At 44.3% G+C, this 24868-nt stretch overlaps 1 protein-coding gene across 2 annotated transcripts; it reads left to right on the top strand.

The window, feature by feature from the left end:
* The first annotated feature begins 6446 nt into the window (after positions 1-6446).
* On the top strand, positions 6447-24116 carry CDC34 (cell division cycle 34, ubiqiutin conjugating enzyme). Of its 2 annotated transcripts, XM_068234063.1 has the most exons (5): positions 6449-6807; positions 8926-9012; positions 14630-14727; positions 16175-16309; positions 23832-24116. In XM_068234063.1, the coding sequence occupies exons 1-5, from the start codon at positions 6625-6627 to the stop codon at positions 24040-24042; spliced, it is 714 nt and encodes a 237-aa protein (XP_068090164.1). In that variant the 5' UTR covers positions 6449-6624; the 3' UTR covers positions 24043-24116. The 2 variants fall into 2 exon arrangements, with proteins under 2 accessions (XP_068090165.1, XP_068090164.1); XM_068234064.1 differs by lacking the exon at positions 16175-16309 and having other exon boundaries at positions 6447-6807.
* The last annotated feature ends 752 nt before the right edge of the window (positions 24117-24868 follow it).

Raw genomic sequence — 24868 nt, 5'->3', positions numbered from 1 at the left:
GACAGCAGGGGCGTAGCAATAGGGGGTGCAGAGGTAGCGACCGCATCGGGGCCCTTGGGCCAGAGGGGCCCCGAAGGGCCCTCTCTCAACTACAGTATTAGCTCTCTATTGGTCCTGTGCGCCTAATAATCACTTCTATAGATACTTTGAATAGTGGTAACCATTAACAAACTGTTCCCCATCCCATTCTTGCACCTCTGACACTGTAGTTACCATTGGCAGGTTTTGGTGCGCCGCATCAATTGTTAGGTATAGAGTGCTTAGGGGGGCCCCATTGTACAATTTGCATCGGGGCCCACAGCTCCTTAGCTACGCCACTGGCCGACAGACTGACTTCAGCAAACCCAGGAGGACCAGGAGGGCAGCAAAGAACACAAGCTGCTGCTAGTGCCCAAAGGGGAATGGTATTGGCAGTGTCCTTGGAGTGGGAACATTTTCTGACACCTATGCAGCAGCCCACAGAACAGCAAACGGGCAGTTCCACGTCCTCCAACACCAATCGCCTGGAGAAGATGGTCAAGGACTACATGTCAGATGGCGTAGCTGTGTTGAACAATCCATCTGCAGACAGACGGTGAGTGTGACAGACAGCACAGAAGGACCATGGCAACTCACTCATAGTACCACAGTTTGATAGTGCTGCCCAAAAAATTATATGGATCCGTGGACCCGGGCAGTACTGGGAAGTGAGAACGCAGATTTTAGTACCTAAACACACGATACAACATGTTTTCCGGGGTCGGACTCTGAGGCACATACAGATGGTCCCGATCATCATCCTCATCATACAACTCTTCTCCTGAGTCTGACCCACCCACCACCTCTGCCACCCCAACATCCCCAGACACAGACCCTTCATCGTCCTCAACATTAACTTGGGATGCTGGCCTGAGCCCGACCTCCTCCTCCACATCAGGCCCCATCATCTCCTCAATGGCAGCCCTCAATAATCGCTCTGGCGCCGGACCGATGGACACAACGTTCTCCTCCGGGGAGGGCTGCTGCTAACCACTGGCTGCTGGGGTGGATGTTATAGCTTGCGTGGGGCGTTGGCTGTTGCTGTTGTTGGGAGTGCTGCTCACAGCGGAGGTCTCTGAGGAACTCATGGTGAGCTCATATAGTGGTTGACGTTGAGTGGAGTATTACTGATCCCAGCAATATACACACTGACTGGCAGAGTACGCAATGCTATATAGTGGTTGACGGTGAGTGAAGTACTACAGATCCCAGCAATATACACAGTGACTGGCAGTACAATGGTATGGGTGGGTGAGCAGAGTACTACAGATCCCAGCAATGCTATATGGTAATGGGGTGACTGAGTGAGCGGCAGTGTACTACTGTTCCCAGCAGACACAGAGTGGCAGTAAACACAATGCTATATAGTGTGGCTGAGCGAGGTACACAGAGTGGCAGTAAACAGAATGCTATATAGTGTGGCTGAGCGAGCGGTGTACTACTGTTCCCAGCAGACACAGAGTGGCAGTAAACAGAATGCTATATAGTGTGGCTGAGCGACCGGTGTACTACTATTCCCAGCAGACACAGAACAGTAAACAGAATGCTATATTGTGTGGCTGAGCGAGGTACACAGAGTGGCAGTAAACAGAATGCTATATAGTGTGGCTGAGCGAGCGGTGTACTACTATTCCCAGCAGACACAGAACAGTAAACAGAATGCTATATTGTGTGGCTGAGCGAGGTACACAGAGTGGCAGTAAACAGAATGCTATATAGTGTGGCTGAGCGAGCGGTGTACTACTATTCCCAGCAGACACAGAGTGGCAGTAAACAGAATGCTATATAGTGTGGCTGAGCGAGGTACACAGAGTGGCAGTAAACAGAATGCTATATAGTGTGGCTGAGCGAGCGGTGTACTACTATTCCCAGCAGACACAGAACAGTAAACAGAATGCTATATAGTGTGGCTGAGCGAGGTACACAGAGTGGCAGTAAACAGAATGCTACATAGTGTGGCTGAGCGAGCGGTGTACTACTATTCCCAGCAGCGACACAATGACTGGGGGGACCCTGGCTAGCGTGGCTGGAGCGCGAACTACCCTGCCTGCCTACCCAAAGCTAAACCCACAGACAAATGGCGGAGATATGACGTGGTTCGGGTATTTATTTACCCGAACCACGTGACAGTTCGGCCATTCAGAGCGCGTTCGGGTCCGAACCACGTGACCCGTTCGGCCAATCACAGCGCTAGCCGAACGTTCGGGGAACGTTCGGCCATGCGCTCTTAGTTCGGCCATGTGGCCGAACGGTTTGACCGAACACCACCAGGTGTTCGGCCGAACTCGAACATCACCCGAACAGGGTGATGTTCTGCAGAACCCGAACAGTGGCGAACACTGTTCGCCCAACACTAATGCCCACGTGTCGTATCTGTTCCCTCTTTGCCTCTTTTGTCCCCCTCTGTGCTACCTCTTGCCCATGTGTCATCTCTGTCCCCTTTTTGCCTCTTTTGTCTCCCTCTGTGCTACCTCATGCCCACGTGTCATCTCTGTTCCCTCTTTTGTCCTCCTCTGTTACCTCATGCCCACGTGTCATCTCTGTTCCCTCTTTGCCTCTTCTGTCCCTCTTTGTTTCTTGTGCCTCTTTTGTCCCCCTCTGTGTTACCTCATGCCTACGTGCTATCTCTGTTCCCCCTGTACCTCTTTTGTCCCACTCTGTGTAATTTCTTGTCTCCCTCTGTGTCATCTCTGGTACCCCTTGTCACCTCCTGTCCCCCTCTGTTACCTCATGCCCACTTGTAATCTCTGTACCCTTTGCCTCTTTTGTCCCCGTCTGTGCTACCTCATGCCCACGTGTCATCTCTGTTCCCTCTTCTGTCCCTGTTTCTTGTGCCTCTTTTGTCCCCCTCTGTGTTACCTCATGCATACGTGTCATCTCTGTACCCCCTGTACCTCTTTTGTCTCCCTCTGTGTCATTTCTTGTCTCCCTCTGTGTCATCTCTGGTACCCCTTGTCATCTCTTTTCCCTTTCTGTGTGAACTCTTGTCCCCCTGCGTCATCTCTTGCCCCACTGTGTGTCAACTTTTGTCCCCCTGTCCTCTGTCACCTTTGGTCCCCCAGCTTTGCTCTGGGCCCCTTCTGCCGTACCTCACATGCCCCGATCCAGTGCCGACTCTAAGTGCTCTCTTGCCACTGGCTTTGCGTCTTGTCACCATGGTTACTTCCAGCTGGCACCTCTTATATCATGAGAGGCACCGACTGGAAGTAACCATGGTGAAAGGATGCAAAGCTGACAGAAGGAGAGTGGTGAGAGTGGACGCTGGAACGGGCCATGTGAGTTATGGCAGAAGGGGCCAGCGGCCACGACACGGAGCACAGGGCAGGCTTCCAGGGGCTACCAGTCCATTTTTTACAATTCGGCACTTCACGACATAACGGTTTATTGCTCAGTCATACAACTTAGCACCGAAATGAATTTTACCTCCTTTTCTTCTCACAAATAGAGCTTTCTTCTGGTGGTATGTGATCGCTGCTGCTATTTGTAGTTTTTTGTTTTTTTTAATTTATAAACAAAGAGTTTTTTTTTTTTTAATTTATTTTTTTTTTATTTTTTTATTTTTTTTTTAATCACCTACAAATGGTAGGTGATATATTCCGCATCCCATTGACTTTAATGAAGTCTGGAGGCTTAAGGGCTGTGCTTGCTGGACTTTAATTTTTTTTTTTTGTTAAACACTTTTTCATGCGACCTTTTTACCGCATGATTCCCGCATGAATAATGGCTTGTTTCCGCATCTTTTTTCCCGCATGCGGAAAACATGCGGAAAATATTAGTGAATGTGGAAACCATGCGGAGTAGATCGCTGGCGGAAATATAGCGGTAACATTTTGTGGTGTTTTGCCTCTTAGTGAATAGAGCCCATAGTGCGGAAAATACAAGCTTCTGTGGCCTAGACTACTGCAACTTCCTCCTGTCAGGCCTTCCTCAAAACCGCACGGCCCCCCCACCCCTACAATCCATCAGGAACGCAGCAGCCAGACTAATCTATTCCTCCCACCGCACTGTCTCCACGACTCCCCTACGCAAATCCCTTCAGTGGCTTCCATTTTGCTTTAGAATCAGCTTCAAGATCCTATGTTTGGCATACAAATCTATACACAAGTCCTGCCCAACCTACATCTCTGACCTGGTCAGCAGATATACACCTGGCCGCCCACTTCGCTCCTCCAACAACTTCCTCCTAACCACCCCACGCATCTCGTACTCCCATGCTCCACTACAGGACTACACCAGAGCTGCCCCCATCCTGTGGAACTCTCTTTCACTGCCCATCACGCTTGCTCCCACCCTCAACATCTTCAAAAAAGTACTCAAAACTCACTTCTTCAAGGAGGCCTACATCAACTCAACACTGCCCTAATCCTCTCTGCCAAGAACATCTTGATGTACCCCTCTCGTCGTGTCACCAACCCCTCCCTCTAGATAGTAAGCCTTTGGCAGGGCCCTCTTCCCTTGTGTATCATACATGACTGTGTGCACTTTACCCAGAATTATGGAACTTGTATTTTTACCACTACCACTCCAGTGTTTGATCTGGCATTGTATTACTATCTGCATTGTGTTGTGTATCTTATTGCTTATTACTTGTATTGTTCTATCTATTGTCTATTACCTTATTGTGCTGTCACCCCTGTTATCATTGTCTGTAATCTTATTTATTGTACAGCGCTGCGTACAATATGTTGGCGCTATATAAATCCAATTAATAATAATAATAATAAAGAGTGTGTTTACTTACGGAGTTTGTGTGAGCTCCTGTCAAATCTCGCTCCTCATGGTATGACGCCATATGGTGTCATGGGGGAACAAGAGAGCCAATCTGCCGCCGCCGCCAATCGGCATTAGGCAGTCGGCAAGTGGTTAAGCAGCAGCAGCAGCACGAGCAGCCTCATCCATGGCTCCAGCAGTGATCAGAGATCTCGCTCTCTCTCTCAGGGCCCTGACACACTGGAAAGTGTTTGTGGGTCGTTTTTCTTTTTAACAAACCGCTTCCATTGACTTTCATTAAAATTGCGGTACAATCACAGTAAAATTTCCGCAAAGGCGAATTAAAAAAAAAATCAGGATTGCAGCTATCTTGCCATGATTTTAATGTAAGGCAGTGGAACCGTTCTTTAGAGCGCTGTCTGTCGGACTAGGGGGGGAGGTTTGCTGAGTTCTGCGGGTCGTTTTTGACAAACCGCTTCCATTGACTTTCATTAAAATTGCAATACAATCACAGTAAAATTACCGTAAATGCGTTTTTTTTTAAAATCATGAACGCAGCTATCTTACCACGATTTAATGTAAGGCAGTGGAAGCGTTCTTTAGAGCGCTGTCTGTCGGACTAGGGGGAGTGGTATGCTGCTCTGGAGCATCACGAGCGTGGGATATTTTTGCATAAGAATAATAAGAAGTGGTCATGCTTGCGACTAGAGTTGCTCAAATCCGAATTCGGGAGATACCCGGATAGTTCTATCCGGATATCTCCCAGTAAACCTGTGCGGGCTGGGTAGCGGGGGGCGGAGTCAATCTTACCTGTATGACGTCTTTCTTCGGTCCGTCCCTGGCGCCTCCCACGATGCGGTCCAAGCGGCGGTCACGTTGAAGGAGGAAGTGTTTGTAGTCACGTGACCGGTGCATGGAACGCATAATGGGAGGAGCCAGGGACGGACCGAAGAAGACGTCATGCAGGAAAGATTGACCCCTCCTCCCAGGTTTACTGGGAGATATCCGGATAGAACTATCCGGGTATCTCCCGAATTCGGATTTGAGCGACTCTGGTTGCGACCCAGTAATGTGAGCCCCTAATGTATGGTTGAAAGTAAAGTTGCTCAAATCCGAATTCGAGAGTTACCCGGATAGTTCTATTTCATGCTGAAATCTCTCGGGAATTGGCCGAGACCGCTGCCCCCTTAGTGTATAAATGTGCTCCCCGTGTGTGCATTATATGTCCTGTGTCACCCACTGCCCGCTGCCCATCCATCTCTGGCGGCTATACGCCGCCAGCACAGAGCATGTTGTGCATGTGTGATGTCACACACTAGAAGGAACAGCGCGGGGGGGGGGGGGTTTTGTTGCTTGACCACGATGGCCGACATCTTGCAGCATGTCCGATCGATACATGCAACCAATTTTTGGCATTAAAAGGGTATAGGTTGCATCGCCGATTGGGCATGCTCTTGTCGGCACCGATTTTCATCCAATTCGATAACAAATATTTATATAGGTGGTCTATTGGCCCCCAAGTCCAGAGATGTATGGCCACCTTTAGTGCTCCCAATATTGCAAGAACCATCCCCAGATGTCCAGCATCCACATTTGGCAAGCAAAGGACTGACAGTGAGAGCCCAAGCTTCTAGCAGCATTGCAGAGCAGAGCCTCATTCTCCTCCTCATCCATTCCCTTCTGCACGTCACTACAGTAGCGTCACAGCGCCGCCCCCTGGTGCTGGGAGTTGTAGTCCGCACCTCCCCTCACACTGTTAGCAGCTGTCGGCGACATGTCCTGACACAGAGTCCCGTCCGTGTCATCCGGCTTCCCTGTGAGCACAACAGGCATTCCCAAGCTGCAGTACGCAGAGGACTCTCCGGCCCCAGCTCTATCTCGGGGAGCAGAGCCGCCATGGCCCGGCAAGTGATGCCGGTGCCCAGCTCCCAGAAGGCGCTACTGTTAGAACTAAAGGGGCTGCAGGAGGAGCCAGTGGAGGGGTTCCGGGTCACCCTGGTGGATGAGGGGGATCTGTACAACTGGGAGGTGGCAATATTTGGGCCCCCCAACACCTTCTACGAGGAGGGGTACTTCAAGGTGAGGATGAGGGCAGGGAGCCTGGTATGAGAATGGCAACGCTGACAGAGTGTGTAGGTAATAGGGGTACATAGCTGGCATGGGACAACTGAATGGGGTGCCTAGGGATCATGTGACTGAGCAGGCCTGGAAAGCAGCTTATGGGGCTGCAAGGATATGATAATATTTGGTCTGTGAAGATAACAGTAGTGTTTATATGTGGATAGCACTGCACTGTGTATTATCTTCAGAGTTCCAGACAAAAGCTTTTGTTTTGTTTTTTTTATTCCCAACCCCCCAGCAGAGAATTCCAAATGATGATCTTGAAATATCTCCCTGGCCTATCCAGCTCTTGTGGAGATGTATCAAAACTATTTTCACCAGAATCTGTTGCTGATCCATGACAAAAGCAACTTCTACTTGAGTGTTTTTTGTTTTGTGATTGCTTTTCTGTGACTTCGCAGTGCAGACAGGTACCATTTGCCACAAGCATTTTGTTACTGCCTACATCAGCTTTTGTAAATAGAATTTACACAAAAATAAGTGGTCAGGCTTACATCTTATTTTTGTGCAGTACTGTTGGTGACTGAGTGGTATATGAACAGAAATGCTAAATACACAATGCACTTTCAACCTCATTACTAGAAAACCTGAAGTGTTATGTAAAATGTAAATAAAAACAATGCATTGGTTTACACACCATTTAACACTATATTTGACAATAGTATAGAGAACCTAGCAATTTGTATATACCGGTACTTGTTTTGAATTTCATATCAGAAACATTTTAGAAGAAGTTAGGATAGCAGCATGTTTACCAGTGTATTGTTTCACCTCTTTTACCAACTCTCTAAACACTGGGAGCTGAAGAGCCTAATTGCTATAGTTCTGAAAGTACCGGTATAATTTTACTCAGTTTTGTCTGGTACCGGATTTTAGCTGCTCAACAATTTATGGCTTCCTTTGTTGTAATTCTGTTTTATAATGTTTTCAATAGGTGTAAGATCTGGACTACTGGCAAGTCCGTTTATTTCCTGAACTTTTTACTACAAAGCCATACTGTTATAATATGTTTGGCATCTTGCTGAAATAATTTATCTTAATGCGTTGCTGATATCTGGAGTGCTGGATTATCTTGGCCTAGTGCAGGCTGACCCCATTCAAATTTTTGCATACAGGTGCAATGCAGAAAAAATATGGATTGCATACTGCAGATTTCTGCACCACGCATCTGTTTCCCTTGACCTCATTGTTAGACGCATATGAAAATTCACATAAGGGCCTGTTGCCACTAGCCATTTTCCGCAGTTGTTCCGCTCCCCGCCGAGCACACCAATGGCCGCCCGACCCCCTGTCCCCATCTTCCTCCTGTCGGATACACATGCGCAGTAGCCAGAAAACATGGACAAACGGACAGGAGGAGGATGACGCAGGGACAGTTAGGGATTATTAGATTAGATTCACAATTTTCGAATTTAGATTCGAGTTTAACTTCCTTCATCTTTACATGAGTGTAACTGAAATTATTTTGCTTCTTTATGTGTGTACAGGCAGTCTCCTACTTACAAACAATTCGAGTTATAATTTTTCATATATAAAAACAAAATTGTCTCCATGTACAAAATATACATTACTAGTCGACCCAAGCCCGTTTAAAAACGAGCTGTAGGTCTGTTTTCTAACACCGCCACATGTCAGTGTGCGCACACTCGCCACTCGTGTACACGCCTGCCTGGCTCACTGGCCCAGTCCTCAAGTCCCAACGGCTGTCTGGGTCCATGCTGCGCACATGCGCAGTATCCAAAAGCACGGACACAGAGACAGGTGTAAGCAGGGACACCGGTCTCTTATATTGGACTAGTTTTGTACTGCTTATTTTTGATGCGGCATGTTACAGTAGTGTATAAACTGTTGTAAGTAGTTTAAAACAAATAAAAAGCACATTAAAAACAACCAAAAAACATTGTGTGTGTGTGTGTATATATGTGTGTATGTGTATATATATATATATATATATATATATATATATATATATATATATATATATATATATATATATATATATATATATATATATATATATATATATATATATATATATTGTATTAACATACTGTACTTCTTTTTTTTTTTTTATAGGCTCACCTAAAATTCCCAATAGATTATCCATATTCTCCTCCTACATTCCGATTCCTTACAAAGATGTGGCACCCAAACATCTATGAGGTCAGTACTGATTTCATGTATTTACAAATAAAAGACTGGAAGTTAGATCCTGTTTTCTTAAATAATACAATTTTAGCTAACAGTGCACTTGAAAGAAGACAGAGCAAGGAAGACTGATTGTTGAACTGAAGTTAATTCAGTTTGTGTTTTTAGATGTGGTAGGTGGTGTTTATTGTCAAAAATGCCTAAACACTCCAGGGAGCCTTCTGCGCATGCAGTAGAGATTTTTTTCATACTGCTCATGCGCAGAGCGCTGTTGTGCATGGGAACACAGGAGCTGCGCATCAAAATGAAACTAGGGAGCTGTAGGGAACCGGAGGATCGTTTGGTGAGGGTGCTGGCACAGGGCAGCTGCAGGGGGCTGGTAGAAGCCCCAGGTAAATTATTTATTTTTTTGTTTAGGTTCACTTTAACTCTAACTTTTTTTGATAATTTTTTCTTTAACTTGTAAGAATTATTTACAAAAACACTAATGAACTCTTCTTCACCATGCAGGCTGGCCTGTGAGCAGGGGGTACCTAGGAGTATGGGGGTACCTTTCTGGGAGGGTGAAAATCTTCCCTCTCTATACAAATCGGCCTTGTACAATATAAAAAACAGGGGTCTCTTCCTCATGTCTAATTCCCAGGAGGAGGTAGAGGCAATAGTTTTGAAAGATTTATTTAACATTAATCGGGCCCCTAGATATATGCCACCTCCTGGGGAAATGAGTAAGGATGGTCTATGTCTATGAGATGCATATAATTCCGTGTTGATGCAGAATTATGCAACTTTCTAAGGCAAATTTATGTAGCTTGCAAAATGGACCAATCAAATTATGTTATTGGAAAACAGAGTTATAAATACACTATCAGTTTAAAGATTGTAGTGCAGACTGAGGCCTGTTACAGACTACATGCGATTCCGATTAGAGATTTTGACGTGATTTTACATGCGATTTGCGATTTTTAATCGGTACTGCATTTTTCTGCATTTTTCTTCTTGTGTTGATAGCACAAAGAGAAAATAGGAAATCGGACTTGCGGTTTGCAGTGTGCAAGAGGCCTCAGGCCATGGGCATACCAATAGGGGATGCAGCCCATGCGCCCCCTCACCTCGGGCTTTCCCCTCTGTGCTTTCCTCCAGCTTCAATAGCTATACAAGTGCAGCGGAGCTGCAGGCAGCGGCAGGCGTCAGTCACTAGAGCGAGAAGCGTCCGGACGCACGGAAGGTATGTTTGCCTGCCGCTGCCCGCCGCTCCGCTGCACTTGTATAGCTATTGAAGCTGGAGAGGAGCGCAGAGGGGAAAGCCCGAGGTGAGGGAGGGGGGGACCTTCCCCCCCCCCCCCTCCCCGCCCAGTGTGGCCATAGCTTTCCCCTCATGCTGCGACCCCTCCAGCCCCCCAAAACAGCCACGAGTGGGCCCCGGGGGGAGGGGGGCCCGCTCACAACTTCTGCAGGGGGGCCCGGGGGCTCTTAGTTACGCCCCTGCCTCAAGCTGATTGCACCAGCATGCAACTACGTGCGCCCACTGACAGGATACTTTGGACAGACGTTCTTTGATAAAAACTTGATCTACCAAGACAGTCTTTCAGGATAGCATTGTGTTTCTATTACTTTCACTGCTGCATTGGCAGACTTGCTACCTTGTGCACAAGGACATGTCCACAGGATAAATAAGGACCTGTAGGGCTTATGTATAAAAGGCCAAAGTTTTACACATTCTTGGGTTATTTTTCACCACTGCTTGGCCCAATTTGTAAACTTAGCAAATGCTAAATATTCCTTATTACGTCAACTTTGCAATAGTCATAAAATGTGTTTTTCATGAGAACATTTGTAGAAAATAAGTTGAATTATCCATTTTGAGCTACTGAGGAACAAGGTCTGTTATATGATCAGTTCACACTAATTTTCCCCCAAATGGGATCGATACACTGAACCAAACATAGAGATTTTGGAAGGCACATTGTGCTTCTCTGGTGTTGTAGGGCTGGAAACACAAGATTTGCAGAAAAATGTAAGTTAGATCCGTTACTATATTGGGTAATGTTGGAATCCAGCAAGGGATTCTGGGTCCCCTTGAAAATTGCAGTCAAATTTGGGTGCAGTTCTGGAGTGTTTTCTTGCACTTATTACCTATTTACATAGTTACATGGTTAGTTTGGTTAAAATGTATCCATCAAGTTGCACCAAAAAAAATAAAAAATGTAAATGATCTTTACAACACTGACCTGCACACTCGCATATCAGGGTTTAACCAGAAGAAAGCGAAACCCCCTACAAGGCTTTGGCCAATTAGCCTTAAAAAGAAAAAAAAATGTCTTCCTGACTCCAGATGGCAGTCCTTGGATCAACACTGCCCATAATTGCCTATTAATTTTGCCCTATCGTCTTCTGTGTCGCTGTACAGAGTACAATACAGACAATAGTGCTCAACATAATTACATAAATGGTTCACATACTGTACAACATCAGGAAACACAGGCACAAAATGCAAACCGTTCATGTGTGTAATGATAAAATCCAGCAATACTGGTACAAGTTCATCTGATAGAATAAGTTGCACAAAAGTCATCTTAGACTTGGCTCAAAATACTGTGAGTGAATCATGTGATCCCCAGCTTGGCTGAGGTGAAGGTCCATAGGTTTAAGATTACCCTAACAAACCCCTCAGGAAAATGCAGGCTCTTTTGCCTGTCTGCTTTTTCTCTACTTTTTTTTCACTTCTGTTGATAGTTTTCTTCACTTGTCCCTCTGGTTTTCTTTTCTCTGCTCTAGTAATCTTTCTCTTTTGTGTCTACAGTGTTCAACATACCGTACTTTGTGCACATAATTATACCCTTAAGCTAGCCATACATCTAGCAATTCTGATTCAATCGAGAAAGCGTGCGACTTTATTAAGGAATCAACTTCAGTATGGTTGATCTAAAGTCGATCGACTAGTGACCCACACACTACAAACGATATCCTATGTGATTCACCTTCACATTTGATCTGACCAATGTTCTGTCTCAATGCTCTGAATGCAAAAAACAATTCAGTGTCTGTTGAGTGACATGTGAACAGTAGCCGATTCCTGTGCGATTGACTGATATCTTGCATCCTGCTCAATCGTCTAAGCTGGTCGATTCTACATGAAATCAGCCGCTTTTCATCAATTGTTAATTCTGGAACACACTCGATTCTCTCTCAATTCTATAAAATAATCGAATGGTCAATCGTACAGCCAAATCGCTAGATGTATGGTCACCTTTCGTGAAGTGCTGATAACCTCTTTAGAGGGAACCTCAAGTGAACTAAAGGCATTCACTTTAACTTACCCAGGGCTTATTCCAGCCTCCTGTAGTACTGTAGTTCCCTCGCTGTCCTCCCGGTCTGCTGCATTCCACTGCTGTGCCCTCTGAAAGCTGTCTGACTCCTGAGTCCTGTCACAGGCTACTGCGCATGTGCAGCCGCAATCGGGCCCCCGTGGCCGTGAGCGTTCTGTGCATGTGCAGTGGCATGCTCTTGGAACTGTGGGGGAGATTTATCAACACATTACCAACAGTTTTTTCTTCTTAATCTGTTCTAACCAGCAGGGAGAACAGTTCTGCATGATAAGAACCTTCTTAAATCCTAGGTAATAGTGGCAATTTAGTTAAGAAATGAGCAAATCCATCCCTATACTGGCGCAGATTAAGAAGTGCTTGATAGCAGTTCTACAGATGTAGAACTGCAGGCTAGACATGATTGCAGAGTGCAGGATAGATATTTGTGTGGTGCTCCTCCCCCCTGCTGAATTCCTCCTCAGAGCCTGCTGCTATCAATACAGCAGGTGTGTGGGTTACCTCAGCAACAGCAATTCCCCCTCACACAATGCACTGTCTGAGAGACCTTCCTATCTCCTCCTATTTTACAACAGTTTTAGAAGGAATCTGCACTATCTAATGATTTCTTAAGATGCCTGAGACAGTTCGGCATGGATTTCTAAAAACCTACCAATATTTTGTCTCAGACACTCTTGATAAATCTGGCCCTCTGTATGTACAGAACGCTCCTGGCCACAGGAGTGCGATTGAGGCCGTGGCCATGCTTGTACAGTACCCCACAAAAGGGCTTGGTCAGCCAGTTTTCAGAGGGGCACAGCAGCAGAACTTAGTGAATCGGGAGGACAGCGAGGTACCTGGAGGACTATAGAGGGCTGGAAGAAGCCCCGGGTAAGTTAAACTGCATTTGATTCACGTAAGGTTCTCTTTAAACACTGTGTACAGAGAACAGGCTGCTGCTAAGTTTAGCAGCTAAGCATTTCTGCAGTATCAACAGAAGCAGCAGAATAAGTTGTATGTTGGGGTAGAAACAAAATCAGTACTGTAATAATTCATGCATAAAGAAAAAGGACACAATACTGCACCAATTTGACATTAATATTACATCTTAATGAAGAACTAGCCAATAAAGGTAAATAAAACTATTTAAAAACAATTGCTAAGCTTCAAACAATGCCTCTAATTGTAATTACTAGAAAAGTCACAAGGTAACCCAGTATCATCGGCCCCCACACAATTCTATGTCATGCAGAACGAGGATGAGCCCTATAAACATAAAAGAGAATACTTCATTATGATATTTACAATCATTGTTTGGGGCAGTATTGAGTCCTTTTTCATTATGTGTAAAGTTATCCCATATAAGCATAATTGTACAGGTTGGTGCCCTTTTACGTTAAGACAAAATCAGTAGTTGATGTACACTGCATTATTGATCTGGGCCTTATATGTTCAGATTGATTATTTATTTATTGTATTTATAAAGCGCCAACATATTACGCAGCGCTGGACTTTAGTTTAGGTTACAGACAATATTTAGGGGTAACATACAGCAATAAGACAAAACATGAATACATGCAAACCAGATCATGCAGCACAGTATGAGTACAAGGTAATGCTTAGTCAGTCACTGGATGGGAGCATGGAGATTAGGCAAGTTAGGTTCACTCAGATCCATAGGATGGGTATACGGTAATGGAGGTGCGTGATAAGATAGGAGAAATGGACCCATATACAATTCACTTTTTCTCCTGAGTTTTCTCCAAGGTGACATTTTTTAACTTGCCAACAAAATGCCTTTCAAGCCACCAGAAAGCAAAAAAATACTCAGAATGAACTTGATAGTACTTTTTTTTTTTAGCTACTTTTTGGTAGTTTTCTGCTGAAAGTGATGGAAAGTTAATTGAACTAGAAGGTGAAAAAATATCTCATAGGAGAAAACTCAGGTGCAAAAGTGAATTGCATATGGGCCATAAGGAGGAGGACCATGCCTGAAGGCTTCCAATCTAGAGGGAGAGGTGGGGACACGAAAGGTAGGGGACCAGAGTCCAGCTGCCGGTTTAGAGCACGAGGGGGGATAGGCCAGAGTAAAAAGGTGAGTTTTGAAGGCCTTCTTGAAGATGTTGACGGAGGGGAAACCCTAATGGGGTGCAGGGGGGGGAGGTAATTGATCAATGTAAGTATGTGGCTGGTTTATTACAGAAAGGTGTTGTAATAGTTTACAGTTCTATCAAAGCACATAAAGATGTTTTTCTTACTTGACTTGACTTTTGACTTCTTAGAGAGATATGTGTTACTAGTTTAATGGGGCAATATTTCTTTCTGAATAGAATGGAGATGTGTGTATTTCGATTTTGCATCCTCCAATAGATGACCCCCAAAGTGGAGAACTTCCTTCTGAGCGTTGGAACCCTACTCAGAATGTGCGGTAAGACATTAACATTCTTTCTAGCGCTGAAATGTTGGTGGTGCTGACTCTACTCACCAGGTTGTCTGGTATTTTGGCTTTGACTTTCTTTTTACTGAGCTTCTCTTGAGCTGGAGAACATTGGAGAACATACACCGTCCTTCAAATCTGGCCTGGAATTATTCAAACATATCAGTTTATTAGGTTGTCACAGTCTACAACCATCACCTGGGTCATAATGACCATAGCAGGGTTTGTTGAAAGGTTAACGGATTGGTGTGGGAAATGTAGCAAGTACTTATTGTGAATGAATCCTGCTGCCCTACATTATTATTTATTTATTTTTTTAAGTTCTGGCTGTGAATGGGTGAGCTCAGCTGCAATTCCACAAAGGCTAATTCATCAGTAACCTTTCATCAGTCCTTCTTATGATGCAATATGACAAGCTGAGGGTTACACAGGCTTTTAAAGCCTCAGTTAAGGTATATATTGTTATATACATTTTATAGAAATATTTTTAATTCATTCATAAAAAGTAGTTTTTGCTAAATAAAAAAGTATCTTCTGCACCATTTCATGGGCCCTCATCTCCTCTTTAGCAACTTCCAGCTGCCTGCTCAATTCCATTCTTTGCATGGAAGCGGAGAGGATTGTCAGAATACTTCTGTTCAAAAATGGGTGATATCCAGTAGAGAAAAGTTCCAGATGTACTTCAGCTGTGAGAAATATGCATAGTGTGTGGCTGAAGAGGCTGTCAAACCAACACAGTGCAAATACAGTATAAAATAATAAACTGTCTGTAAAACTTCATCATGGTGGTATACAGGCCTCCTATATTCTTGTAGTCACCATCACCCAAAGGGATAAAAGAGACTTACCAGCTCCAAACAACCCACATTATAAGGTTGGGGGGGGATGTGGAGAAACGGAGCGGAAGCGGCTGCGGCAATGGAGTGGTGTGAACAGGCCCAACAGAACGGTAGGGGAACGAAAACTGATCTGTTTCCACGGATCCGTTTACCTCAAAACGCAAGTGTGAACTGGGCCTTATGCATATTGCTTATATTGACTGTTTTATATACCAGTGGAATATCTAAAAGGTTTCTCAATTTGATTACTTTATAAACATTGCTAGCTGGAAGTTATGGTATATAACAGCTATTTTATTTATTTATGCAGACGCTTGATTCGTGGTATTTGGTAGAACTTAAGAGAGTAACTGACTGATTTAAACAATTTTTTTAAGTACATTTAGGTGTCTTTCTTTGTCTCCTTTTATAAATGATATTTAGTTTTATTTTGTTCTTTGGGAAAGAAGAACTAAATTGCAGAAGTCCTATTGTGCTGCAAGCTTCATTTATGTTGTAAAATTAGAAATGAATTGTTTCTATTTACAGTTGTTTTGTACTGGTCTCGTATTGCTTTATATAGAGAGCAGAATTCATCTTGTGCTCCTATATTTTCACAGTACAATCCTACTCAGCGTGATATCTCTATTGAATGAACCAAACACTTTCTCTCCGGCTAACGTGGATGCCTCTGTTATGTACCGAAGATGGAAAGAAAGCAAGGGGCATGATAAAGAGTACACAGACATTATTCGGTGAGGCAACACAGCCTATGCACAGATTTTGTGTATTATAATTTTATCTCAAATCTGTTTTTCAAGGTTTTATATTCAGATATGAAAAACATAAAATAATTACAGGGTTAATTAACACAGTGAATATAAACATCTGCGTAACATACATCTTTTCTATACAGATCTCTTTGTAACTGAATGACATTCAGTTTTATCTTGAAAAGTTCAGTCAGCATTTTTTGGCAGCTTTCTGGAGACAGTGGAAAGAGTGTACAGTTAGGTGGTAAAGATGCCCAGAATTCTCTATTCTCTGTTTGATTGGCTCCTACGTTTTTACAGACCTGTAAGTAAAATGTATTGCTCAGCCTCCCTGGTTTGCTATCATGACACATTTACACCAAATGATGGAGGGATCACATCTGTGGGGTTGTTGGCATACCTAGGCATTATTTGAAAACAGTTACTCGCATCTCAATAACAACTGAGCCATGCAAGCCAACTTTCTCATTCATTCACTGTGAAGCACTTAAAGGACAACCGAAGTGACATGATGAGATAGACTTGTATGTACAGTGCCAGAGTTAAATATCAGGTATGTTAGTAACAGTTTCTGTCCGGTGCATCACAGAATTGTATTTGCTTTAGCCCAAGTGAATGGGCAGCGCCTTAACCATAGTTTGCTGTTTGCGCAAATGGCGCATTCAGACCCTAATTTTTCATGTTGTTTCAGCAGACCCAGGGAGCAGCATGCTGCTTCCAGGGTCGCTTACCGCCATATCTCCATGTTCCCCTGCGAGGAGTAAAGCTGCTGGAAGATGTCAAATGCTTTGTTACATGCTAACACGCTGGCAGATGCCCATGTGAACGTAATATCCGGGAGCGGATACCATCTGGGCCAGGTGCCTTGTCTATTTTGATCTTATTTAATCGTTCCTGCACACCTTCCTGTGTTAGGCAAATAATGCTGAATGAGGTAGATTGGGAACAACCCAGGGCCATATCATGAGCTAAAGGCATCACCTTGGTAAAGACAGAAGCAAAACAAGCATTTAAAATTTCTGCTTTAGCTCGGTCCTTGACAATTAACTTTCCCATCTGATTTTGTAAAAGTCCTATAATCTCTACCTTCTTTCTTTTCAAGGTTATATATTGGTATAACTTTTTTCGAGATTTGACTTTATATAACTAGTCACTTTTTTACGCTTCCAGTTTCTCAAGCCTGATTTTTTTTTTTTTTTTTTTTTTTTTTTTTTGCCATTTTTGTTACATTCCCTATAATTCTTTAGAGCAGATGCAGTCCCCTCATTCTTTAGGGCACTAAAGGCATTCCTTTTACACTTAATCATGTTCAAATCAGTATTATTTATCTACACTGGCCTTTTTTACATTTTTACTTCCATAAGGTATGTACATTCAACAATAGTCATTAAGAATCTATTTGAAAGTTTACCATTTTCTAATATGCAGCGTCGCACCGCGTTACTCATCCTCACTGCAAGGGCCATGCAAGTCTTTAGAGATTTGCACACTTCATGCAATGCAATGGCATGCGCAACGCCAGTATACAAATTGCCTCATTGCCGACACAAAGGCTGCAGTGCTTTACCGCATGATCCGTGCCTACCGCACGGATTATGCAGTAATGCAAGTCAGTGGGCAAAGCAGTAAGTGTGCACGATGGGAGTGCGTTGCAACGCGGCGTAAGGAATGCTGGAGACGTACTTCCTGCCCAGCAGGGAGTATGTCAGTAGCCGGGGGTTGGCGCTGTGCATATGACACACTACCGTGCATGGTCATATGAAAAAAAAAGTCCTAGTTTAAAAACTTCCACTATTTTTGTCATTGGTATCAATGTGTACAAAGACATCTGGGTCCTCACCAGTCCCACCCATCAATTTGCCTATGCAATCTGCCATTCAAGCAAACTGGAGACAACATACAGTACGGCATGCTTGTCTCTTAGAGTCCCCTACCACTAACACCTGCCTGGCCTTAGCTGCACTCCTATTCTCATTCTCCTTGCAGTAGTCAGTCCCCTGGTTGCTAGTGGACATATACTGCTGCAGTCTTGCTATCAGGCTCGGATTTACCTCAGAGGAGCCTATAGGCACAGATGTCCTGGCACCTTAGACTTTGCCTTCTAGGAATCTACAAACTCCCACTGAACCGCACCGTAAGTATGCTGGCTGTCCCAGCTGTCACTTGTCCCTTCCTCCCTAGGTATCTACAGGTGCTACTTAGTATTAGGCAGCCAGACATACCCTCAACATTAAGTAGCTAGAGTTGCCCCAAAGAATTAAGTAGCTAAAGGAACACCGATATTAAGGAGCTAGAGGTGTCCCCAAGTATTAGGTGGCTAGAGGTGCCCCTGACTGAAGGGAGATCTCATCAGTTGAATGCCGAGAGCAGGTTGAGTAATTTCTTATTTACTATCTCATCAGGATTCTGCATAGGGAAGGAGGGAGGCACTCGGGGAGGGGAGTGGGACTACCTTTCCATCATCAGGTGCCTGTAGGCACGTGCCTACCGTGCCTTATGGTAAATCCGGCCCTGCTTGCTACTCCAAAATAAGCATCCCCAGCATCATGCAACATACATATTTGTTAGGATGTGCCAACTCAGGACTAGCCTCCCTTAATCTTTTTACCCTTCTGCTTCTTACTGTGACCCAGGAACCAACTTTGCTATTCTGTCCACGCTGCACTCCATCCTCCTCTTCACTGATCCCTGCCAATACCTGTTCAGGGATAACAAGGCTCATCTCCATGTTGTCAATGGATCTCAGTCTTTTAAGCTGCTCATTTAGCTCCCTGGTCAGGGTTTCTAATTCAACAACTCGCACACATCGAGGACAACAGTACACACCCTTGTTTGTTCTAGGTATGTGTACATTGCACAAGATGTATGCTGACCTGCAAGATGGGGCCATGCTAAAACCTAAAGCGATTTGATTGAAAAAAATGTAAATAAAATGTTGCTGTAAAATAACCAAAGAGGCAAGGGCACTTACCTATTGCAGGTCTTTCAATGCCTGTTTTTAAACACCTATGTACAGTATCTTGCCACTTAATGAGCAAGCTCAGAGACTGAGTCCTAAAGCTGACTACATGGCTCCTGGTTCAGGTAATCCCTCCCCCCTGGTTATTCCCTGTCTGCTAATCAAACGAGAGAAAAAAAAAATCAACAAGGAAAAACATATATGTAAAATCACTTGCAGCTCTTGCTGTATTAGATGTCAGGTAAACGGCCAGACGCAATTCACCAGATATCACAAACCGCAGTACACAATTTAGCAGCAATATATAATCAGTGCTCATAGCTCACCAGAGGTCAAGTGAAACCAGCCTTCCACCAGAATAAAGCATGTTAGGGCACATTTAATTGTATTTTCAGTTGTAATAACAATCAATTCTTGATTGGATATGTGGGTTATCAATGCAAATCTCCTTCTTCGCCCCCCTCCATGTACAAGCGTGGATGCACTGCACCTGCGCCAGTAGGGTTTGCGCCTGCACAGTAGGATGAAGCTGCTTGTGCACAGCGTTATACTTCATGCTACTGTGCAGGGGCAAGCCCTACTGCCATACACGTGGCCATGAGCAACATATTCAACAGTATTGTTGAATATGCTCAAAGCGCCCCAGCACAAAAGCTGAGGGGTGCGAGAAGATACAGGAACCTCTGGACTATACAGAGGCTTCCCTCTACTGAGATAAGTTTGTTCTTTTTTCGTTCATATATGCTTTAACTTTATCAACCCTGGCTGGTGGATGCTGAAGTATATGATCAATGTTTACGCAGCCTCATCTTGCACTGTGCAGGTGAAATTAGCCACTTCATGCCATGGGCTGAAGGGTTCAAATGCACGTGCTTTGGCTCTCCCATGCCGCACATGCACTTTAGCGGAATAGCATGACTTTTAGAAATGTCCTATTTGCACTAAATTTTCAAGTGGAAATTACCACGAAACACTCATTAGACAGCTAAGACAACGTCTACTTGCAATGTGCAAGAGGCATGCACCGAACAAAACATTGGATCGAACCATAGCCATCAACCCTAGTGTGAACACTGCCATGGGTTTTTGCTGTTGTCCCCCCAACATTAGTATTGCTAGATAAGGGACAGGAACAACAGCGTGGGTGTTCCATGCCAGCATCAGCCTCTAACTGCAGTATGAACCTAGCCTAAAGGTTTTATCAGTTTTAAAAGTACCATAGAGGCAAATTTATCACAGTATATGCATGAGAGCTAGAATGACATGTGACATTATTATTAAGCATTGATATAGTACTGGAAACTTCTGCAGCACTTTATAAAGTGCATAGTGATAAGACTAGCTGTCTTTCAGAGGAGAATACAATCTAATCCTTACCATATTTATTATCTAATGTTTCTACCATGGTGTAAGCACAGAGAAAACCCACACTAACATTGGGAGAACTTACAAGCTCCATGCAGATAGTGTCCTGGCCGATATCCAGGCTATAATGATTAATTCAGTAATGAAAGCTTTTCAGGGAAAACAACCAAAAGCCCTACAAAAACATGTCATTACATACAGCTTAGCATATAGACTACTTAAATTGGTTCTTCGATAAATAAAATATCATTTCACTGAAGAGGACTCTAAACAGCCATAAAAGCTTGAAATAGGATCTAAAAATGTTTGTACGTATTTCATAATGTGGTTATTTTCTTGTTTCCTTTAAAGGATGCATGAGGCCTTTTAAAGGCTTAACCCTTGATATAAAAAAGATCTGCACGGCAGCCAGTTATTTGGCATTGTTTTATAGGAAATAAACATGGCATCCACCATGTTCCTCTCACTACATAGTCACTTAAATTCCCTGCATGTCAGGGATTTTTGTGGTAATGTACTTTGACGTTAAGAGATCTTGAAAGAGATGTGTCCATTTTCTGTCTGTCTTCTGTGGCCATTTGAAAAGCTTTTCTATTTCAAAAAGCTCAGCTGCTAGATGGCTAAGAGACACCATTCATCAGAGTTAAAGCTGGCCATACACTGGCCCGATTTGCCGCCGTTTCGACAGCAGATTCGATCACTGGGATCGAATCTGCTGCCAATCGTTCGCGCTACACGCCGAATTTCGATCCATTTCGTCCGATCCCGTCGATCGCTCCGTGCGGAAAATTACCGTTGATCGCCCGCGGGTAGAGCGCGTCGCTAGCGGCGTTCGAGTGCCCGATGACGCAATAGAGCGGCAATACATTACCTGCTCCGCCGGAGCGACTACCCCCGGTCACCGCTGCTCCGTGTCCGCGCTGGTCTCCGGCATGCTTCAGTTCCTCCTGCCCGGCAGGAATTTTAAACAGTAGAGGGCGCTCTACTGTTTAAACTTCCTGCCGGGCAGGAAGAAGTAAAGCATGCTGGACCTGGAGACCAGAGCGGAGAAGACAGCGGAGACCTGGGGACTGGAGTCGTGCCGGCGGAGCAGGTAATGTATGCGGGCGGGGGGAGCGGCGGCAGCACCACCACCACAACAGATTGTGATCGGTTTCAGGCTGAAATCTGTTTGCAGTAAAGGTAGCCATACGATCCTTCTCTGATCAGATTCGATCAGAGAAGGATCTATCTGTTGGTCGAATCTGATGGCAAATGGACCAGTGTATAGCTACCTTAAGAGTCTGTTTTTACTCTGAATTCACTTTGTGGAATCCTTCCCCACTGCTATGTCACTGGGAAAGGCTGTCCAGTTAAATGTCCATGTAATAGAGACACAGAGGGCAGCCTTATACAAGCTTACCCCTTCTCTATACTCTCCAAAGCTGAAGAATGCTGCAGTTGCACAGTACAATTACACTGTAGACAAGGTAATTAGTGGACTGATTCTTATGAATTGATGACACGTATGTGTTCTCTTTGGCTGTGCTGTCCGTTTTCTTTAACTCCCATATGCAGCTGCCGGTATTTTATGTGGAGGGCTGGAGCACACGTTGCTATTGTCTCCAGCCTCTAGAGAAGCCCAGCCATTAGATAGCTGAAGAGGTGTTTCAGTTCACACACAAAACTCCATTTTGCACTCAGCTAGCTGGATGGAATAGCAGGAGAGGACATTATTTGTGATTTTTCTTACAGCCCAGCTACTCTGTGAAAGTTTTGAGGTTTGCATTCTGCCTCCTTTTAAATATTATAATAATAATAATAATAATAATAATGAAAGACTGCCTTAAAGGATACATGAGCCAAATTAAATGGAAGCACAACTGCAGGTGGCGTATGTGTGTGCTTGCACATGCATAGAAGCTACTGAAGGGACCACAGAAGAGTGGCTGACGGCGGAAATGCGGCAAGAGACACAAAGGCTTCTAGGGGCTGGAGGAAGCCCCAGGTAAGTAAATCTGTAGTATTTAATTTGCCTCATGTATCCTTATTAGTAAACCTGAACTGAGAGAGATATGGAGGCTGCGATATGTATTTCCTTTTAAACAATGTACATTGCCTAGCTGTCCTACTAATCCTCTGCCTCTTAATACTCATAGCCACAGCCCCTGAACAAGCATGCAGATCAGGTGTTTCTGACTGAAGTTTGACTGGATTAGCCACATGCTTCTTTCAGGTGTGTGATTCAGACACTACTGGTGCCAAAGAAATAAGCAGGGCTGCCAGACAACTGGTATTATTTAAAGTGAACCCGAGGTGAGAGTTATATGGAGGCTGCCATATTTATTTCCTTACCAGTTGCCTGGCTGTCCTGCTGATCGTCTGCCTCTAATACTTTTAGCTATAGCAAGCATGCAGCAGATCAGGTGTTTCTGACAATATTGTCAGAACTGGCGAGATTCGCTGCATGCTTGTTTCTGATGTTATTTAGACACTACTGCAACCAAACAGATCAGCAGGGCTGCCAGACAACTGGAATTCTTTAACCACTTGAGGACCACAGTGGTAAACCCCCCTAAAGACCAGGCTGTATTTTTCATAATTGGCCACTGCAGCTTTATGGCCAAGCTGCAGGGCCGCACAACACAGCATAGGAGTGAATTCCCCCCCCCCCCCCCCCCCCCCCCCTTTTCTCCCCACCAACAGAGCTCTCTTGTGTTTATTTTTTTTAAATAAATATTTATGTTCATATTTTTTAAATATTTTTTACTATTTGTTTCCTCCTCCCCCCCAGGGGGACAGCCGTGCCACATGGCCGCCCCCAGTGTCACACGGCTGATCGCAGCGCTGTACTGTGTAAATAGACTGCGTTCACGCTCGGAGACTGAAAACGGGGTGGAGCGGAGGTCCGAGCCCGAGAAGGAGATTCACGCTCCAGGACTTGATGCCAATTGGTGTAATGCGGGCCTGGGGCTGCCTCGGCGGCCATGCTCATTGGCGTGGCGCGGTCTTGGAGTAGTTAAAAAGAAATAAATATGTCAGCCTCCATATCCCTCTCACTTCAGATGCCCATTAACAATGCACTTCCTGCAGTGTTATAATTGTTTGCCTCAAGTTTCTAATGAGTGCCTCTTACTAAATGTAAAGTGCTGCATAACTTGTTGGTAAGAGATAACTATACTGTAATAATGTCATTGACAGGAAGCAAGTTCTCAATACAAAAGCAGACGCAGAGATGGATGGTGTAAAGGTTCCTACTACTCTGGCGGAATACTGTGTGAAAACAAAGGTAGCAGCTCCAGATGAGGGATCTGACCTTTTATATGATGACTACTATGAGGATGATGATATGGAGGAAGAGGCTGATAGTTGTTATGAAGACCAGGATGATTCTGGCAATGAAGAATCTTGACCCTTTCCTACTGGTTCTTCAGTGCCTATCTCTACTTCCCCCTTTCCTTACCAATAAAATGGACAGTAAACATTCTTCAGTCTTTTCTGCTACCAGATTGGAAGAATTTCATGGAAGTGACCTTTCTAGCCAACAGTCAGCTGATGTGTGTGGTGCTTGAGAAAGGAGGGACTCCTGAAGTGCCAGGAATGAATGATGTCCTTGTATTTGCAGTGCAGGTTTTTGCCATTTGAGGGCACCAGAGTGCTTTGCAAGTCATGCTGCTAAACTAACCCTTCCACATTACTCATGCTGTTTTAGTTTGAAGTGTAGGGCTGCAGTGGGGTCATAAGGGAGGGTGTGGGATTTGCTTACACTGAGTTACTTATTGTTTTCATTTTGGGGGCTGGTATAAGGGCAAGATTTTTGTTTGAAGATGATTTTACTGATCTAGATTAGTCACACGCACTGTTTTTACCTTTTTTAGTTGAGTTGCATTTGTTAGACTCGTTTATACCTTTGATTTACTATTGTTTGTGAGGGGGGGGTTGTTTTTCCAACTTTCCTGCTTCATTTAAAAAATAAATATTTAATAAAAGAAAACAAAACTATCTATGGGCTAGACTATATTCTCCTTCCAATAGTTATGGTGCAGAAATTGATTCTGCTAGTGAGGGTGTCTGATGCTACTTGCCCTTATAGGACTAAAACTGCGTATTTCACACTGTGACTGATCCAGTCATAGAATCTGTCACTGATCCAGCACATGTCATGATATCTTTATAGAAATGGCGACATATGTAGATTTGCACACCCAAAAGTTGAAGAAAATAAAGAGTGCAGTGTA

Source organism: Hyperolius riggenbachi, chromosome 1 (genome assembly GCF_040937935.1).
Source record: "Hyperolius riggenbachi isolate aHypRig1 chromosome 1, aHypRig1.pri, whole genome shotgun sequence".
In the NCBI taxonomy this organism is placed as follows: Eukaryota; Metazoa; Chordata; class Amphibia; order Anura; family Hyperoliidae; genus Hyperolius; species Hyperolius riggenbachi.
The sequence above is the reverse complement of the archived record's forward strand: the minus strand, read 5'-3'. Positions and strand labels throughout refer to the sequence as shown.